Raw genomic sequence first — 12,729 nt, forward strand, 5'->3', positions numbered from 1 at the left:
TGGCTGAATTAACATGGCTAGAGGCCCTTTTACAGGAACTTGGAATTGCCTCAACAGTCACTCCTACGCTTTGGTGTGACAACTTAGGTGCCACGTACTTGTCTGCTAATCCTGTTTTCCATGCTAAGACAAAGCATGTTGAGTGTGATTATCATTTTGTTGGTGTGACAACTTAGGTGCCACGTACTTGTCTGCTAATCCAAGTTGCAGGTCGTTCCCCGCCCTCAACTTGCGGGAGGATGATAGACAATGATGAATTACTGGATAAATTATAGGAAATCAAATGATTAGATTGACTACATTTTCCTTATTATTTATTTGTTTCCTTTTTCTGTAATGTCCTATATAGGACTTTATGTTTTGTATTTCAATTCAATCAATAACAATTCAAATTCTATGATTTATCTTATTTACATGACTTTATATTCCTAAAGTAGTAAAATTTAAAAATACGTGTTATACGACTCGTTTCAAGTTTTAAACTATAAACCGAACTGTGAACCGTCAACCCCAAAAAAACCGAAACATGTAAGCGAATCAGTGGATTGTTCTTAAGAGTCTAAGCGAAATGAAAGGATAAGAGTTTAGAGTGAGAATGAGAGAAGTGGACTTACTTTGGGCTGAACAAGACTCTCCTTTTATAGGCAGATTGCTCTGCCCAAGGGAGCCTTGTGTCAGCTGGTACCTTCTAGTCTTGGTAAGCTTATCCTCCCCTGACGTTGCTTGCAGGGTTAGCCTTGTCTCTTTGGGTAAGATTCAGGTTTGTGTGTCTCGATGACACCTTTATGTGCTTTAGGGAGAAGTCTAATCAGTTTGACTTGCTCATGAGTTCAAGTTCCAAGATTGTACAGTAACTTTAGGTCCCTGTCACCAACCGTTGGTGCATTAGTTTCTCGCTGGGAACTTCCAGTTCCTGACTTTGAGCTTCTTGGTTTCAGTTTATGTTTAGTATTCTTTATTGTTTATTTGCGATTGTTATTAACCTTGGTTTTGCTGACTGTGATCTCCGAGTACACACGTCATCATATATATTTACAAATTGTGTTCGTCATTAAAAAAAATAATTAAAGCGGAAATACTGTGTTTTTGAACAAATATTTAAATTGGATTAAAACTATATGTTTATGAGAAAATAAGTTGTCCCTAATTAATAAAGAACATATATATTTAATAACTTGTGAATTGGTTAGCATGGCTTTGGAACGTCCTTCCGGCAATGAGGCTGGTATACGTGGAAATGAAATGAAATGAAATTGTATTCTCTTTTGTTGCTTATACACTGAAACCATCATCCTCTCCTCCTTCCTTTGGCTTTATAATATTCAGATCTCAATTCAATTCATTTGATTATCTTTCTTTCAAAAACATGAGATTGATGGGTGAACGGTCAGGATCCACATCAACCGGGGATTCATCAAATGTTCACATGAATTACCCTCTCCTTTCTGCCCTTCTCGCCTTCGCTTTCGCCCAGTCCATTAAGGTCTTCACCACCCGGTAATTCTCATCTCTCATTATTGTTTTTTTTTTACATTATTTACGGTTAGTTTGAATGTGTATGATTAGATCTTTTGTGAATCGGATGACGTCATTGGTGTTTCTGCATGCATGATGATATTGCTATGTTTTGAAAGACATTTTGTAGTACTTATGTAGTTGTTAGTTTTATTATTATTATGTTTCCTAAGAATGTTAAAACTGTCGTAGATATGCAGGTATAAGGAAAAACGATGGGACGTTAAGCAACTTTTGGGATCAGGTGGCATGCCGTCATCTCATTCTGCAACCGTCTCTGCTCTTACTGTTGCTGTTGGATTTCAAGATGGTGTTGCTGGTACTACGTTTGCAATTGCCCTCATATTAGCTTGTGTTGTACGATCTCTCTCTCTCTCTCTCTCTCTCGTTTTTATATATGCTATTGTTTATAATCTACAAGTATTGTTACCTCAAAAAAATATGTTAATTGTTATGTTCTGGAACATAGCTTAGTCAGTCGTCATTGATCTTGTAATTTATTATTATCAAACGAAATATAAAAGGCGAACATGTCTCAACAAACAAACAAACAAACTCCCATTACCTTTCTGCTATTTGTTTGATGAAAAAGATATGATGTTACAGCTAGTAATCTCTTATGAAACGGATCGTGTTGTGACAGGTAATGTATGATGCAACTGGTGTACGGTTGCAAGCTGGACGCCAAGCAGAGGTTTGAACCTTTTATGCATTAGAAGAACAATGCCATAATTACTGTAATAATTTTTTATGCATTAAACTGTCAGCTTTTGAATCAACTCGTATATGAACTTCCTGCCGAACATCCATTGGCTGATACCAGACCACTGCGTGAACTTCTTGGTCACACCCCTCCACAGGTCAGAAAAAAAAAACATGCCTTAAATAGAAACATTTAAAGTTATAAAACATTTGTGGGGTTGGATTATAATGATGTTTCTTAATAGGTTGCTGCTGGTAGCTTACTGGGACTTGTTACAGCTGGAATTATTCACTTAATCTCACATGTTAATTGACCTCTGCAGTGTTATTGTTCTCTATGATGAACAATACATTATTCTTTTTATATCCTTCATTCTTTTCATGTACATTCTTGACGATCGGAAAAATAATGCTATATTATTTTTTAAGCATCATGGTTTTTAAGAAAACAATATAAATAAATTCTTCCTATAACTTCTGAGAGCAGGCCACTGCTTCGCTAATTACAAAAGTGGAATGACAAAATTACCCTCCTAACTTGGATTTAAGGCGTATATCTAACTAGATGTGATAATCCAACTATGAACAAGCTTACAAGCATCATGGCAATCTCTCGTATGTAAATACTGTTGTTCGGCCCAAAACAAAGAGAACGAGAGACAACTCGATAAAGAAAATTGTGTTTATCAGACTGCGATCCACGGTCCAACCGTACAAAGTAATCCCTCCAGGATTGTTCTGCAGATACATCACTGCACAAAGTTCAATATCATATATCAGAAGGTGTGAATTTAAGAACTCTAAATCAAAAGTTTGGCCTAAAAAGTCAACCATTGTCCCCTCATTGTCAACTTTATGCCCAGAAAACAATATAGAGTAAGACAAAACCGAGAATAAAGTACAGTTAGTGTTCGATTCGTGTGTGTTAATGTTTGTCTTTTATACTTGGCTATCCATAGATGTGGCAACTTTGACCTGTTTACTTATGAATGAGTTGATTCAGGTCATGTTCTTATCTCTAATGGGTCAATCGGGTTGAAAGTGGTCCAAAGTGTATTTCTAATGTATATCGCTTCCTAAATCACTTTATTAAACGAAACAGATTAATACCGTAATAATATTATGTGTTGTAAGTAACTAATATTATGTATTGTTAACAGGGGCGGACCTAGGTGAAGCCCAGGGTGGGTGGGCGGGCGCACCCCTTGAAAAAAAGTTAGTGTATTTAAGGCAAAAAAACCCAACCGCACCCCCTGAAAATATGCTTGAACCACTCTTCCGCACCCCCAACAAATAGTTTCTGGGTCCGCCATTGATTGTTAACACAAATTATTTAGAAAAACCGGTGTTTTGGGTCATAACACTTACTAATCTTCATTTTGAAATTCAAGACCATGCCTCTATCCGCCGAGGTCTAATTGTGTTCATCAATCAAACATATTGTGGTGTTTGTTTTTACGGTTTAGGGTTTAGGGTTTGTGATATGCTTACCAAATGCTTGTCTCCTATGGTACGAAGACAAATAAGAAGCCAGTTGCGTGCTAGTAGGAAGTGAGCTATAGTTCATCGCCTCCAAATCACTTTCCGAAGAGACATCACTTATCGGTACATTAGGAAGTCTCATGTTTGAAGTATCATCCAGACCACACGATGCCAAAGCATGCCACCTAGTTGCTAACGCCGCAACGCCTTGAGCTCGGTGGGAAATCTTCGCAGCAGCGTTTAAACAAAGAATCAACCCCACAACTTGTGCGATAGATGACACCTGGCATACACAAAGATATACTCAAAATATGTAATATTGAATAATCAGAATGGTTCGGAGTTTTCTTTAGACTTACTGCAAAATCGCCGCCATTTATGAACGTTACTTTATTACCGAACTCAGTGATTTGAAATAGCATTGCGAATTGGCTGGATGTGACAACGGAAAACACAAGAAGGAGATAAATTCTGAACCTATGACTTATCTTTGATAGATCATGGCGTAAACGGGCATGTTCTTCTATTAATACCAAAACATCGGGTTCTGTATCCAAGAGTCTTCCATAATCGTCAAAATGAATAATTTGCAAATAACAGACCAAATGGAAGACTAGACATGACGATAAATAGATGAAGTTTACGTATGCCCATGAAAAAGTCAAGGCTACTAGAATGCCGAAAGACTTCCACCATGATTCTTGGTGCATGTATGTCACACGAATGAATTCGCGTGTAATCTTCAAGAACAGACATGGTAGAACCCACAGTACAAACAATCGTATAGACTCCTGTCGGAAAGAAAAGATTTTTTTAAATCTCTTTAGTTTATGATTGCTTAATTTTGATTGTTCAATATCAAACAATCACTATTGAAATGAACATCCAAACAAACCCCCCCCCCCCCCCAAAATGCTAAAATCATCATTTCCATCTTCTTGCCAATTTCCAAAAGATCAACAGTTTTCAAGTGCAAAGTACATTGGTTTTATACTTGGTATTACAAAGCGTGTGGTGCTCCATTGCGTTTTGATCCCAAAAGCCGATGGATGCTCGAAGACCAAGCATCACATATGCAAGGCATTCGTTATTAAAAAAGATACTAAAATAAATATTATTAGATAAAATTTTAACTTTTAAAAACCAAAATACAAGATATTCTCATCATCTTGGTGAGATTTGTTCACGCGATGGTCTAATTTGTTCAAATACGCAAACCCATGGCTTAATCGATGGTCGGATTTGTTCAATCTAGCGTCTGAATTTTTCAATTATATTTGAAAAACTCATAGACCCGTTGCAATCAATATTCTACTTTGTTCAAATACTAGTAAACTGCATAAGTCACCGCATAAGACAACATCACGCATCAGATCGCATCACATGCGCACGTTGTAGCGATGCGATCTCATCACCACATCATGTGATGCCCACACTATGCCAGGGCCGGCTCAACCATTTTGGTGGCCTAAGGCGAAGTAAAATCTTGTGGCCTTTTTCCCAAAAAAATGTATGTAATTGAAAGTTAAACTTGAAGGGCCCAAGTGTAATTGTTTGAAAGATTGTGTTAAAATTTAAAAACAAGGAAAAAAATTACTAAACCAGGGATTCGAACCCAGGTCTCACCAACATACATACACAAAACCACTACACTACCAACCATCAATCTGTTGGTAACCTACACCCTAAATATTTTATAAATGAACTGTGGTTTCATCAAATTATGAAGGCCCTATAGTTTTGGTGGCCCAAGCCTCATTTGGCTTACCCTTGGGCCGGCCCTGCACTATGCGCTTCTAATGCGCGCATTTTAAAACCAAGGTTATCTGAATGGCTTTAATCATCATGAAAACCAAAACAACCAAACTTTGTGCCAAAAACTCTTCATGTCATCATCAAATTACAATAAATACAGCCTATATATACACATATAAGTATGTGTGTGTTGGAATTGGGAAATTACTTACAGAGATCATCTGAATATACTCCTTTGAAAACCTTTCAACATGCCCATTATACTGATCAACAAACAGAAACTTTCTAATCCCATACTTCCTCAAATTATGTGAAAGACAAAGCAGAGCAACAGCTGCCAAACAAGCATGTGAAGCCACAATAACAAGCTCAAACCCTTTGATCTGGTACTGATTACAACTCAAACAGTTAGCAGTTAACAAAAGTATAACCACAGGAATCACAACCCCAATCACAAAAAACACCACCCAACAAATCCCACATCTCAAAACAGAAGATTGATCAAAACCCAATGAAGATAAATAAAGTTTTAAGCTTTGAAGGCTTCTATCAAGATGGGTTTCTTGATAGGTTACAAGTAGAGGGGTTTCTTGTTTGGATTCCTGTTGTTGTGTTTGGGTTGATGGATGGTTTGACATTTGATCTTGAAAGAGGGAACAAGATTTGTTGTGTTTGTATGTATGTATGTATATGATGGTTGATGATTTTGATTAAAAGGGAAGTCATTTGGATTATGGATGGAATGCTTTTAAAGAGGAGAAAGGTCGCTGCTTCAAGTTTCTATGTTGAATCTTATTCTGACAACTTTTTTTTTTCATAAGAATCTCGGGACTTTTGTTCACTTCATATTTAATGCCATTAAAAATAATATAAATAGGATTAGGTAACATCACACCCAATTTCCCGCAAACATATACACATTATATCCGAAACTTTTATAATTTTTATTTTATATTCTATTAATACTATAGTAGTGGTTGTATGTAATAATATTTTTAATTTTATGAAGTTAAGAAACACGAAATCACCGTCACAGCTTTTCAACCTAAATCTGTAATGGAGAAGAGAGAATACGGGGATGTAGAGATGACCGGTAAGAAAAAAATCTTTTATTTCTAGCAACAAAAGTGTGGCAGCTTCATATTTTGTGCCCTAATATCTCTTTATATAGGAGATCTGGGCCTCCCCTAACCTCAATGGGCCAAGCCCAGTTAGGGGTTATCTTTACAAGTGCCCAACCCATTGTAGTGTAAACTACATCCCGTTGGGCCTCGCGGTTGGGTTAGTAAGCAATAATAATAAATATTAATATAAAAAGCGATAAGTAACGGAAATGTCCGATCGTTCAGGTCGGGTCCAATACCATGCCCGATCAGAAGTTTTAATTTATTTTGTGAGATTTAAATTATAATTAGTTTAGAAAATTTTAACCTTTGTAGCGTAGTTATTGATAGCGTTGGCAGGGGAGGAGCTTAGAGGAGGCCGGACAGGGCCTCGGCCCGTGCGGTTTTTTCGCTCAGTAGTGTTAAATTTCAGGTTTTTGAGAATTTTTTCAAATGTGTATTGGTTCGGCCCAGGCTGATTTTATCTCCAAAAAACATCAGCCCATGCTGAGTTTTAGGTCAAGATCCGCTACTGAGCGTTGGTAAAGTTAACAGTGAAGTCAAGAATTATCTCTATCTCACGAGACAAAGAGGTGTTCTTGACGAGACAAACGAATTGAGTTAGTGCAATACATTTCTTGTCTCTTCATAATACAAACGATTAAAATGTTATGCCGGTGCCATTTTAATATTTTTTTAGTTTTCAAGGTTTCGTCCTTCAAGATATAAGAATCTCTTTTTTAAATCCACAACACCTCCCTACTAACACTCCAGCCCTTCAACTATGTCGGTGTCCTATTTTATAATCCTCACTGTATCGTTATGACGAGCTTATTCTGAGTATAACTTTTCGCTTATAAGAGAACAAATACCGAACACAGAGCTTGAAGAATCTCTCTGGTTTGTACTACAAATTTAGAACAATTCATGCCTTTTTATGGAATTTAATGTATTAAATTAGAGAATATCAAGCTTTTCAAAAAAGAAATCGTACATACATAATAATTTTAAATCATTTTTCTGATTTCCTTATTACCATGAAAATAATGTTAATGATGGCGAAGATCTATTTGCTAGGATATGCCAAAAAAATGCTCCTCCACAGTGCATATTTTCATTTCCAAAAATGTCCATTGTCCACTATAATAAATTAATTTATATTTGGACCCTTTTAATAGTTTCCTCACCCTTTTTTGCACAAATCTGTCTCAATAGAGGTTACAAATCATCCTTTATTACGGGCCGAAATAGTGTTATTGAGCACTTTTTTTTTTCAATCGTTTAAATCTTTTATAAACCATTAATGGATTATATTACAAGACAATGTTATTATATGATGATCATACAATATGCATTAAAAATAGAAGTTGAAATGAACCATTACTCCATTTTACGGGATAACATGTAAATGGGATGGTGAGGTAATAATACCTATTATAGCATCGCTATCTAGACCGGATTAAATACAAGAGAAAACTTCATATATCCTCTGCAAACTTCATTAATTTCATATATACGTACCAAATTACCAACCCAAAATGAAAATTACATACATCACTTTCTTTAATGTTAAAAGTATCATATTAATCTGTTTAAAAATATTTTTAAAATAAATTTCACAATGTTAAAAATATCAGGTTAATCCATTGCTACTTATTTTTTTAACATTTTTGCGTTTTATATGTTTTTTTTTTTCATTTTTAAGGTCTTTTATGTTTTTACTTAACTTATTTCGAATTAGAGTCACAATCACCAAGATGTAAAAAAATGCTACTTTTGAATTTTTGATGTAGAAAAATTAACTTTTGGTGCATTATTTATTCTTAATTAAGAACCAAATAATCCAGCTATGGTTCTTTTTTCTGATTGTAGATCAACTACTTTTTTGTAGGTATTGTCAAATAATACTACAATACAACTTAAAGTGTCCAGAGTAAAATCTTTCAAGTCAAACAACAAAGTCGACAAAAAGCATCTATTTAGATTTTTTTTTTTTTTAGAACTGCAGCAACAATATATTAAAAGAGGCAAAAAAACTTCCAGCGAAAGGCTGGATAACATGACAGAAAATGCAAGACACAAAAAGCAAAGAGCAAGCAAAAAACATAAGAAAGAAAAACAAAACAGACACATCACTAACAAAAACTATTACAAGGGTCTGTTTGACCCAGTTGAATAGAGTCGAAACAATCTCTTCCATGATAAAATCTGCACTTCGAGTCACGCCTTTAAAAATACGATCATTTCTAGCTTTCCAAAGACACCACATACCCGTATAGATAATCCCCAAAAATAACTTGTGCGTCAGCGACGTTTCCGCATTTTCCGCTTGTAACCGCAGTTGACCAACACTCATCAACCCGGTGAAATCCCATTGCACCCATACCGAAACCTTCCTCCAGACTTGCTTCGCTGTCTCGCAGTCAATGAAAACGTGATCAGTTGTCTCCGGCACATTCGGACAATGAGCGCAGTCACCCGACACAAGACACACCCCCCTCACCATAAGATCAAACACAAAAGTTTAAAATCAACTAATGACAAATGGATTAATGAAGAGAAACATCATTTGACCGAGGTTTATAAATCAAAATGACGTTTTATACAAACTTAAGACATTGAACATTTTTATAGAAAAAATATAAATTTTATAAATTTATCTATCGACAGCTTACCAACCGTTGTCATTTACTCCACTTTTCATCTTTGTTATTTAATTTTATATGAATATGAATTCAATAATCTTGTCCCTAGTAACACGATAACCTTTAGGAACCAACAAACAAAATTTCAAACACTAATATATGCTTAAAATCAAGATGTTGAGTGTCTGTACAATCCATTATAAGACCAAGCGTAATGGGGCGTTTTTTTTTTAAAAAAATTGCGCGAAAACGCCCGAAAACGCCCAACCCCCTATTACAGGGGGCGTTTTACGGCGTTATTTTCGAAAAAAATCCTCTCCGGCGTTTTTAATATAACGCTTAAATCGTGTGGGGGCCACCATTTTCGACCGTTTTCAAACGGTCAAATTCTTTTATTTTTTTTTTTAATTTAAAATAATCCCCACTATATATATTTACCCCACATTCACACCATTTTTTATACAAAAACTCACTATCTCTCCCACTTTCTTCCAACTTTTATAAAAAAAAAAAAACCCACTTTCTTCTAATTTTTATACAATCATGCATCCATTCCGCCCTCCTTTTGGTGTCCCCGCTAGACCCGCAAACCCGAACACAACCCAACCGCAAACCCCATACAACCTTCAAGACATGGACCCGAGCTTTTTAACTTACGCGGCTTACTTGAGTGGCGCCCCTCCGTTTGTTCCTCCCACTTTCGGTGGGTCTCAACCGTCACAACCCGAAGCCGAACCCGATGTGGAAGTCGTACCGGAGACGCAACCCGAACCGGTGCAAGAAACATCGAAACGCGGCAAAAGGTCGCATAAAAAGAAAGATAAGGACGCACCGCGGCGTACAAAAAATATAATCAAATGGACGAAGGAAGAGGAATACGCGTTGACTCGGGCGTATGTCGACATTTCGGAGGACGAAGAGACCGGTAACTATTTTATATAAATATTATTTTACTTATTTTGTTAATTTATTTTTTAACAAACAACTTATTATTAATTTTTTTTTTTTTTGTAGCAAACTTTCAAACGGGCCCGGTTTTTTGGGATAGGGTTCGTGCACTCTTCTTTAGCACGTGGGGTCAAGGCGAACATCGGGACAAAGACTCCATTTCTAGCAAATGGACCGACATCAACAACAAGTGCCATGCGTTCCAAGAATGTTTTCAACGTAACTACGATAATCGGCCGAGCGGTGAAGGTGACGTGGGGGTTTTAACGAAGAGTTTGGAGGAGTTCGAGAGAACAAAATGCCCTTTCACGTACTACAAGTGTTGGGAGCTACTACGAAAAAGTCCAAAGTGGGCGGTAGTTAACCCAATGACGTCTAGTAGTAGACGTCGGGCTAAAAGGTCAAAAACATCATCATCCGTTGACCCGTCAACTCCGACATCGGATGCCCGCAATGTTGATTTAAATGAGGCGGTGGACGAGGACATTCAAGAAGAGTTGGTCCGACCCACCGGTAGAAGAAAGGGAACCGGGAAAAAAACGGTCGAGTCGTCTTCCGATCTCGAGTTAAAGGATGATTTCGAGGAGATGAACCGTCGTCTCCAAGACATTCGAGATCTCGGCCACCAACGTTATGAGATTATGAAGGAACGAGTGGCCGAAACAAAAAAATTTAACGAGATGCAAGAGGCGAGGCAAATGGAAAAGGACATCGAGTTTTTGTCCAAACCTATCGACCACCTACAAGGCGATGCGTTGATCCTTGCGCAAATGCGTCGCCAAAAAATTAGAGAAAAATATGGACTCTAGATCATGTTATTTTTTTATGTTTTTTTTTTTATTTTTTTCAGCTTTTTTTCTGTTTTTTTTTTATTTTCTGCTTTTTTTTTATTTTCGGTTTTTTTTCTGTTTTTTTTTTATTATTTTTTTCAAGTAATGTAATTTTATTTTTAAATTAATGAAGGTTATTTATGTTTTAAATTAAAAAAATAATTGTGAAATGATTGTAAAATGATTGAATGGGGCATTATACCCACTACACCACTTTTGCTATAATGCCCCCTTGCTGACTAGGACGTCACGTGTCGTATAATGCCCCATGGTGGGGGCATTATAAGCTTCTACCACTACACATGGTCTAAGACCATGTGTAGTGGAAGGGGAATATAGTGCCCCCACCCTAGGGCATTTTACGCCATGTGGCAGTCCAGTCAGCAAAGGGGCATTATTGGGCGTTTTCTAAAATGGGGTGTAATGGGGATGGGGCATTATTGAGGCATTAAATAAAATAAAGAAAAAACCCCTAAAAAATCTCATTGGTCAGTCAACCCTCCCACAATCCCTTTAGGCGTTTTATATATCACGCCAAAGCAATTCTTTTTGAGCATAATGTCCCAAAATGCCATAATGCCCTATGTAATGGGAGTGGGGGGCGTTTTTTTTAAGCATAATGCCCACATAATGCCCCACTATGGGTGGTCTAACGATATTACCAAACACCTACTTTTTCATTATCTAATAATGACTCATTTCATTCCACCTCTCATTCCTACGCACTACCTAATAGTTAATACCACATAATTGCTACATCAAAAACTATAAATAGAGAAAATAAATAGTAAATGAACTGAACCCGAGCTTGAGAAACTATTGGGCTCATGTGTCATTTACACCCAAAGCTAATGGTTTGTATTGTACGGTGGTCATTCAAGGCATCCAAAACACATGATACTCTTATACTAAACACTGTAGCAACCTTGGTTGTTGCAAGTAGGGCTGTCCAAACTGCTCGACGATCGAAGATCGCTCGACGATCGCTCGAAAAATGCTCGAAAAATGATCGTTCGATTCCCGCTCAGTTTGTAAATGAGCCGATCGGATCGGTTCGATTCAAATTCAATCCGAGCATGAGCAAAGCTCCGCTCGCTCGACGATCGCTCGGTTTCGCTCGAATTATTTTTATTAATAATTAATATATATATATATATATATATATATATATATATATATATATATATATATATATATATATATATATATATATATATATTATAGATTTTATAGATTAAAAACCCAAAAAAATATAATACCCAAAAAAAATATATATTATGGTTTCGTTTAATGCTTGTGTTTATAGGCTAAATGTTGATTTGAAGTTGAATTTTGTGGATGAAGATGATCAAGCTTAAAGAAGAAGTTTATGGCTTTTGAACTAAATGACAATTTATATTCGCACTTTATTTTTAGAACATTTTTAGAATCATGATTTGAGTTATGTATTGCTTTTGTTAGTAAAGTGTTGGACATGTTTTAATTAAGTTAGAATTTGTTTTTGTTGAACGAAGCCTTATCATTCAATCGAGCGAAAACGATCCGCTCGATTTTTTTTAGGATTTGATAAAAACCGAGCGAAACTGAGCCGATCGATTCAAATTCAATCCGAGCATGAGCATCACTTTTGCGCTCGGTTTTGCAAATTTGATCCGCTCGGATCGGATCGGTTGTAAATCAATCCGAGCATGAGCATACCCTCGATCGGATCGGATCGGTTCATGAACACCCCTAGTTGCAAGGTGCAAT

At 36.5% G+C, this 12,729-nt stretch overlaps 3 protein-coding genes across 4 annotated transcripts; 2 read left to right on the plus strand and 1 right to left on the minus strand.

The window, feature by feature from the left end:
- The first annotated feature begins 1,281 nt into the window (after positions 1-1,281).
- On the plus strand, positions 1,282-2,647 carry LOC110865174 (uncharacterized membrane protein YuiD). The gene is made up of 5 exons (XM_022114396.2): positions 1,282-1,497; positions 1,716-1,872; positions 2,159-2,209; positions 2,283-2,375; positions 2,463-2,647. The coding sequence occupies exons 1-5, from the start codon at positions 1,367-1,369 to the stop codon at positions 2,529-2,531; spliced, it is 501 nt and encodes a 166-aa protein (XP_021970088.1). The 5' UTR covers positions 1,282-1,366; the 3' UTR covers positions 2,532-2,647.
- LOC110865173 lies at positions 2,289-6,270 on the minus strand. 2 transcript variants are annotated; one of them, XM_035974485.1, is made up of 5 exons: positions 5,667-6,270; positions 4,059-4,490; positions 3,709-3,982; positions 2,813-2,969; positions 2,289-2,395 (listed from the first exon to the last, which is right to left on the minus strand). In XM_035974485.1, the coding sequence occupies exons 1-4, from the start codon at positions 6,090-6,092 to the stop codon at positions 2,818-2,820; spliced, it is 1,284 nt and encodes a 427-aa protein (XP_035830378.1). In that variant the 5' UTR covers positions 6,093-6,270; the 3' UTR covers positions 2,289-2,395; positions 2,813-2,817. The 2 variants fall into 2 exon arrangements, with proteins under 2 accessions (XP_035830378.1, XP_021970087.1); XM_022114395.2 differs by lacking the exon at positions 2,289-2,395 and having other exon boundaries at positions 2,614-2,969.
- Positions 6,271-9,622: 3,352 nt separating this feature from the next.
- LOC118479538 (glutathione S-transferase T3-like) lies at positions 9,623-12,338 on the plus strand. The gene is made up of 3 exons (XM_035974097.1): positions 9,623-10,127; positions 10,217-10,715; positions 12,287-12,338. Exons 1-3 carry the CDS (start codon positions 9,746-9,748, stop codon positions 12,336-12,338), a joined length of 933 nt encoding a protein of 310 aa, XP_035829990.1. The 5' UTR covers positions 9,623-9,745.
- Positions 12,339-12,729: the final 391 nt, after the last annotated feature.

Source organism: Helianthus annuus, chromosome 6 (genome assembly GCF_002127325.2).
Source record: "Helianthus annuus cultivar XRQ/B chromosome 6, HanXRQr2.0-SUNRISE, whole genome shotgun sequence".
Classification (NCBI taxonomy): Eukaryota; Viridiplantae; Streptophyta; class Magnoliopsida; order Asterales; family Asteraceae; genus Helianthus; species Helianthus annuus.

What these genes read in the sequence shown, in the direction of transcription:
- LOC118479538 (XM_035974097.1), top strand. Translation starts at nt 9,746, where the DNA reads ATGCATCCATTCCGCCCTCCTTTTGGTGTCCCCGCTAGACCCGCAAAC. An exon ending in TTCGGAGGACGAAGAGACCG is followed by an intron (nt 10,128 to 10,216) that starts GTAACTATTTTA and finishes TTTTTTTTGTAG; the next exon opens with CAAACTTTCAAACGGGCCCG. An exon ending in GAGTCGTCTTCCGATCTCGA is followed by an intron (nt 10,716 to 12,286) that starts GTTAAAGGATGA and finishes TTGTGTTTATAG; the next exon opens with GCTAAATGTTGATTTGAAGT.
- LOC110865174 (XM_022114396.2), top strand. Translation starts at nt 1,367, where the DNA reads ATGAGATTGATGGGTGAACGGTCAGGATCCACATCAACCGGGGATTCA. An exon ending in ATTAAGGTCTTCACCACCCG is followed by an intron (nt 1,498 to 1,715) that starts GTAATTCTCATC and finishes GTAGATATGCAG; the next exon opens with GTATAAGGAAAAACGATGGG. An exon ending in TTGGTCACACCCCTCCACAG is followed by an intron (nt 2,376 to 2,462) that starts GTCAGAAAAAAA and finishes GTTTCTTAATAG; the next exon opens with GTTGCTGCTGGTAGCTTACT.
- LOC110865173 (XM_035974485.1), bottom strand. Translation starts at nt 6,092, where the DNA reads ATGTCAAACCATCCATCAACCCAAACACAACAACAGGAATCCAAACAA. An exon ending in AGTATATTCAGATGATCTCT is followed by an intron (nt 4,491 to 5,666) that starts GTAAGTAATTTC and finishes TCTTTCCGACAG; the next exon opens with GAGTCTATACGATTGTTTGT. An exon ending in TAAATGGCGGCGATTTTGCA is followed by an intron (nt 3,983 to 4,058) that starts GTAAGTCTAAAG and finishes TGTGTATGCCAG; the next exon opens with GTGTCATCTATCGCACAAGT.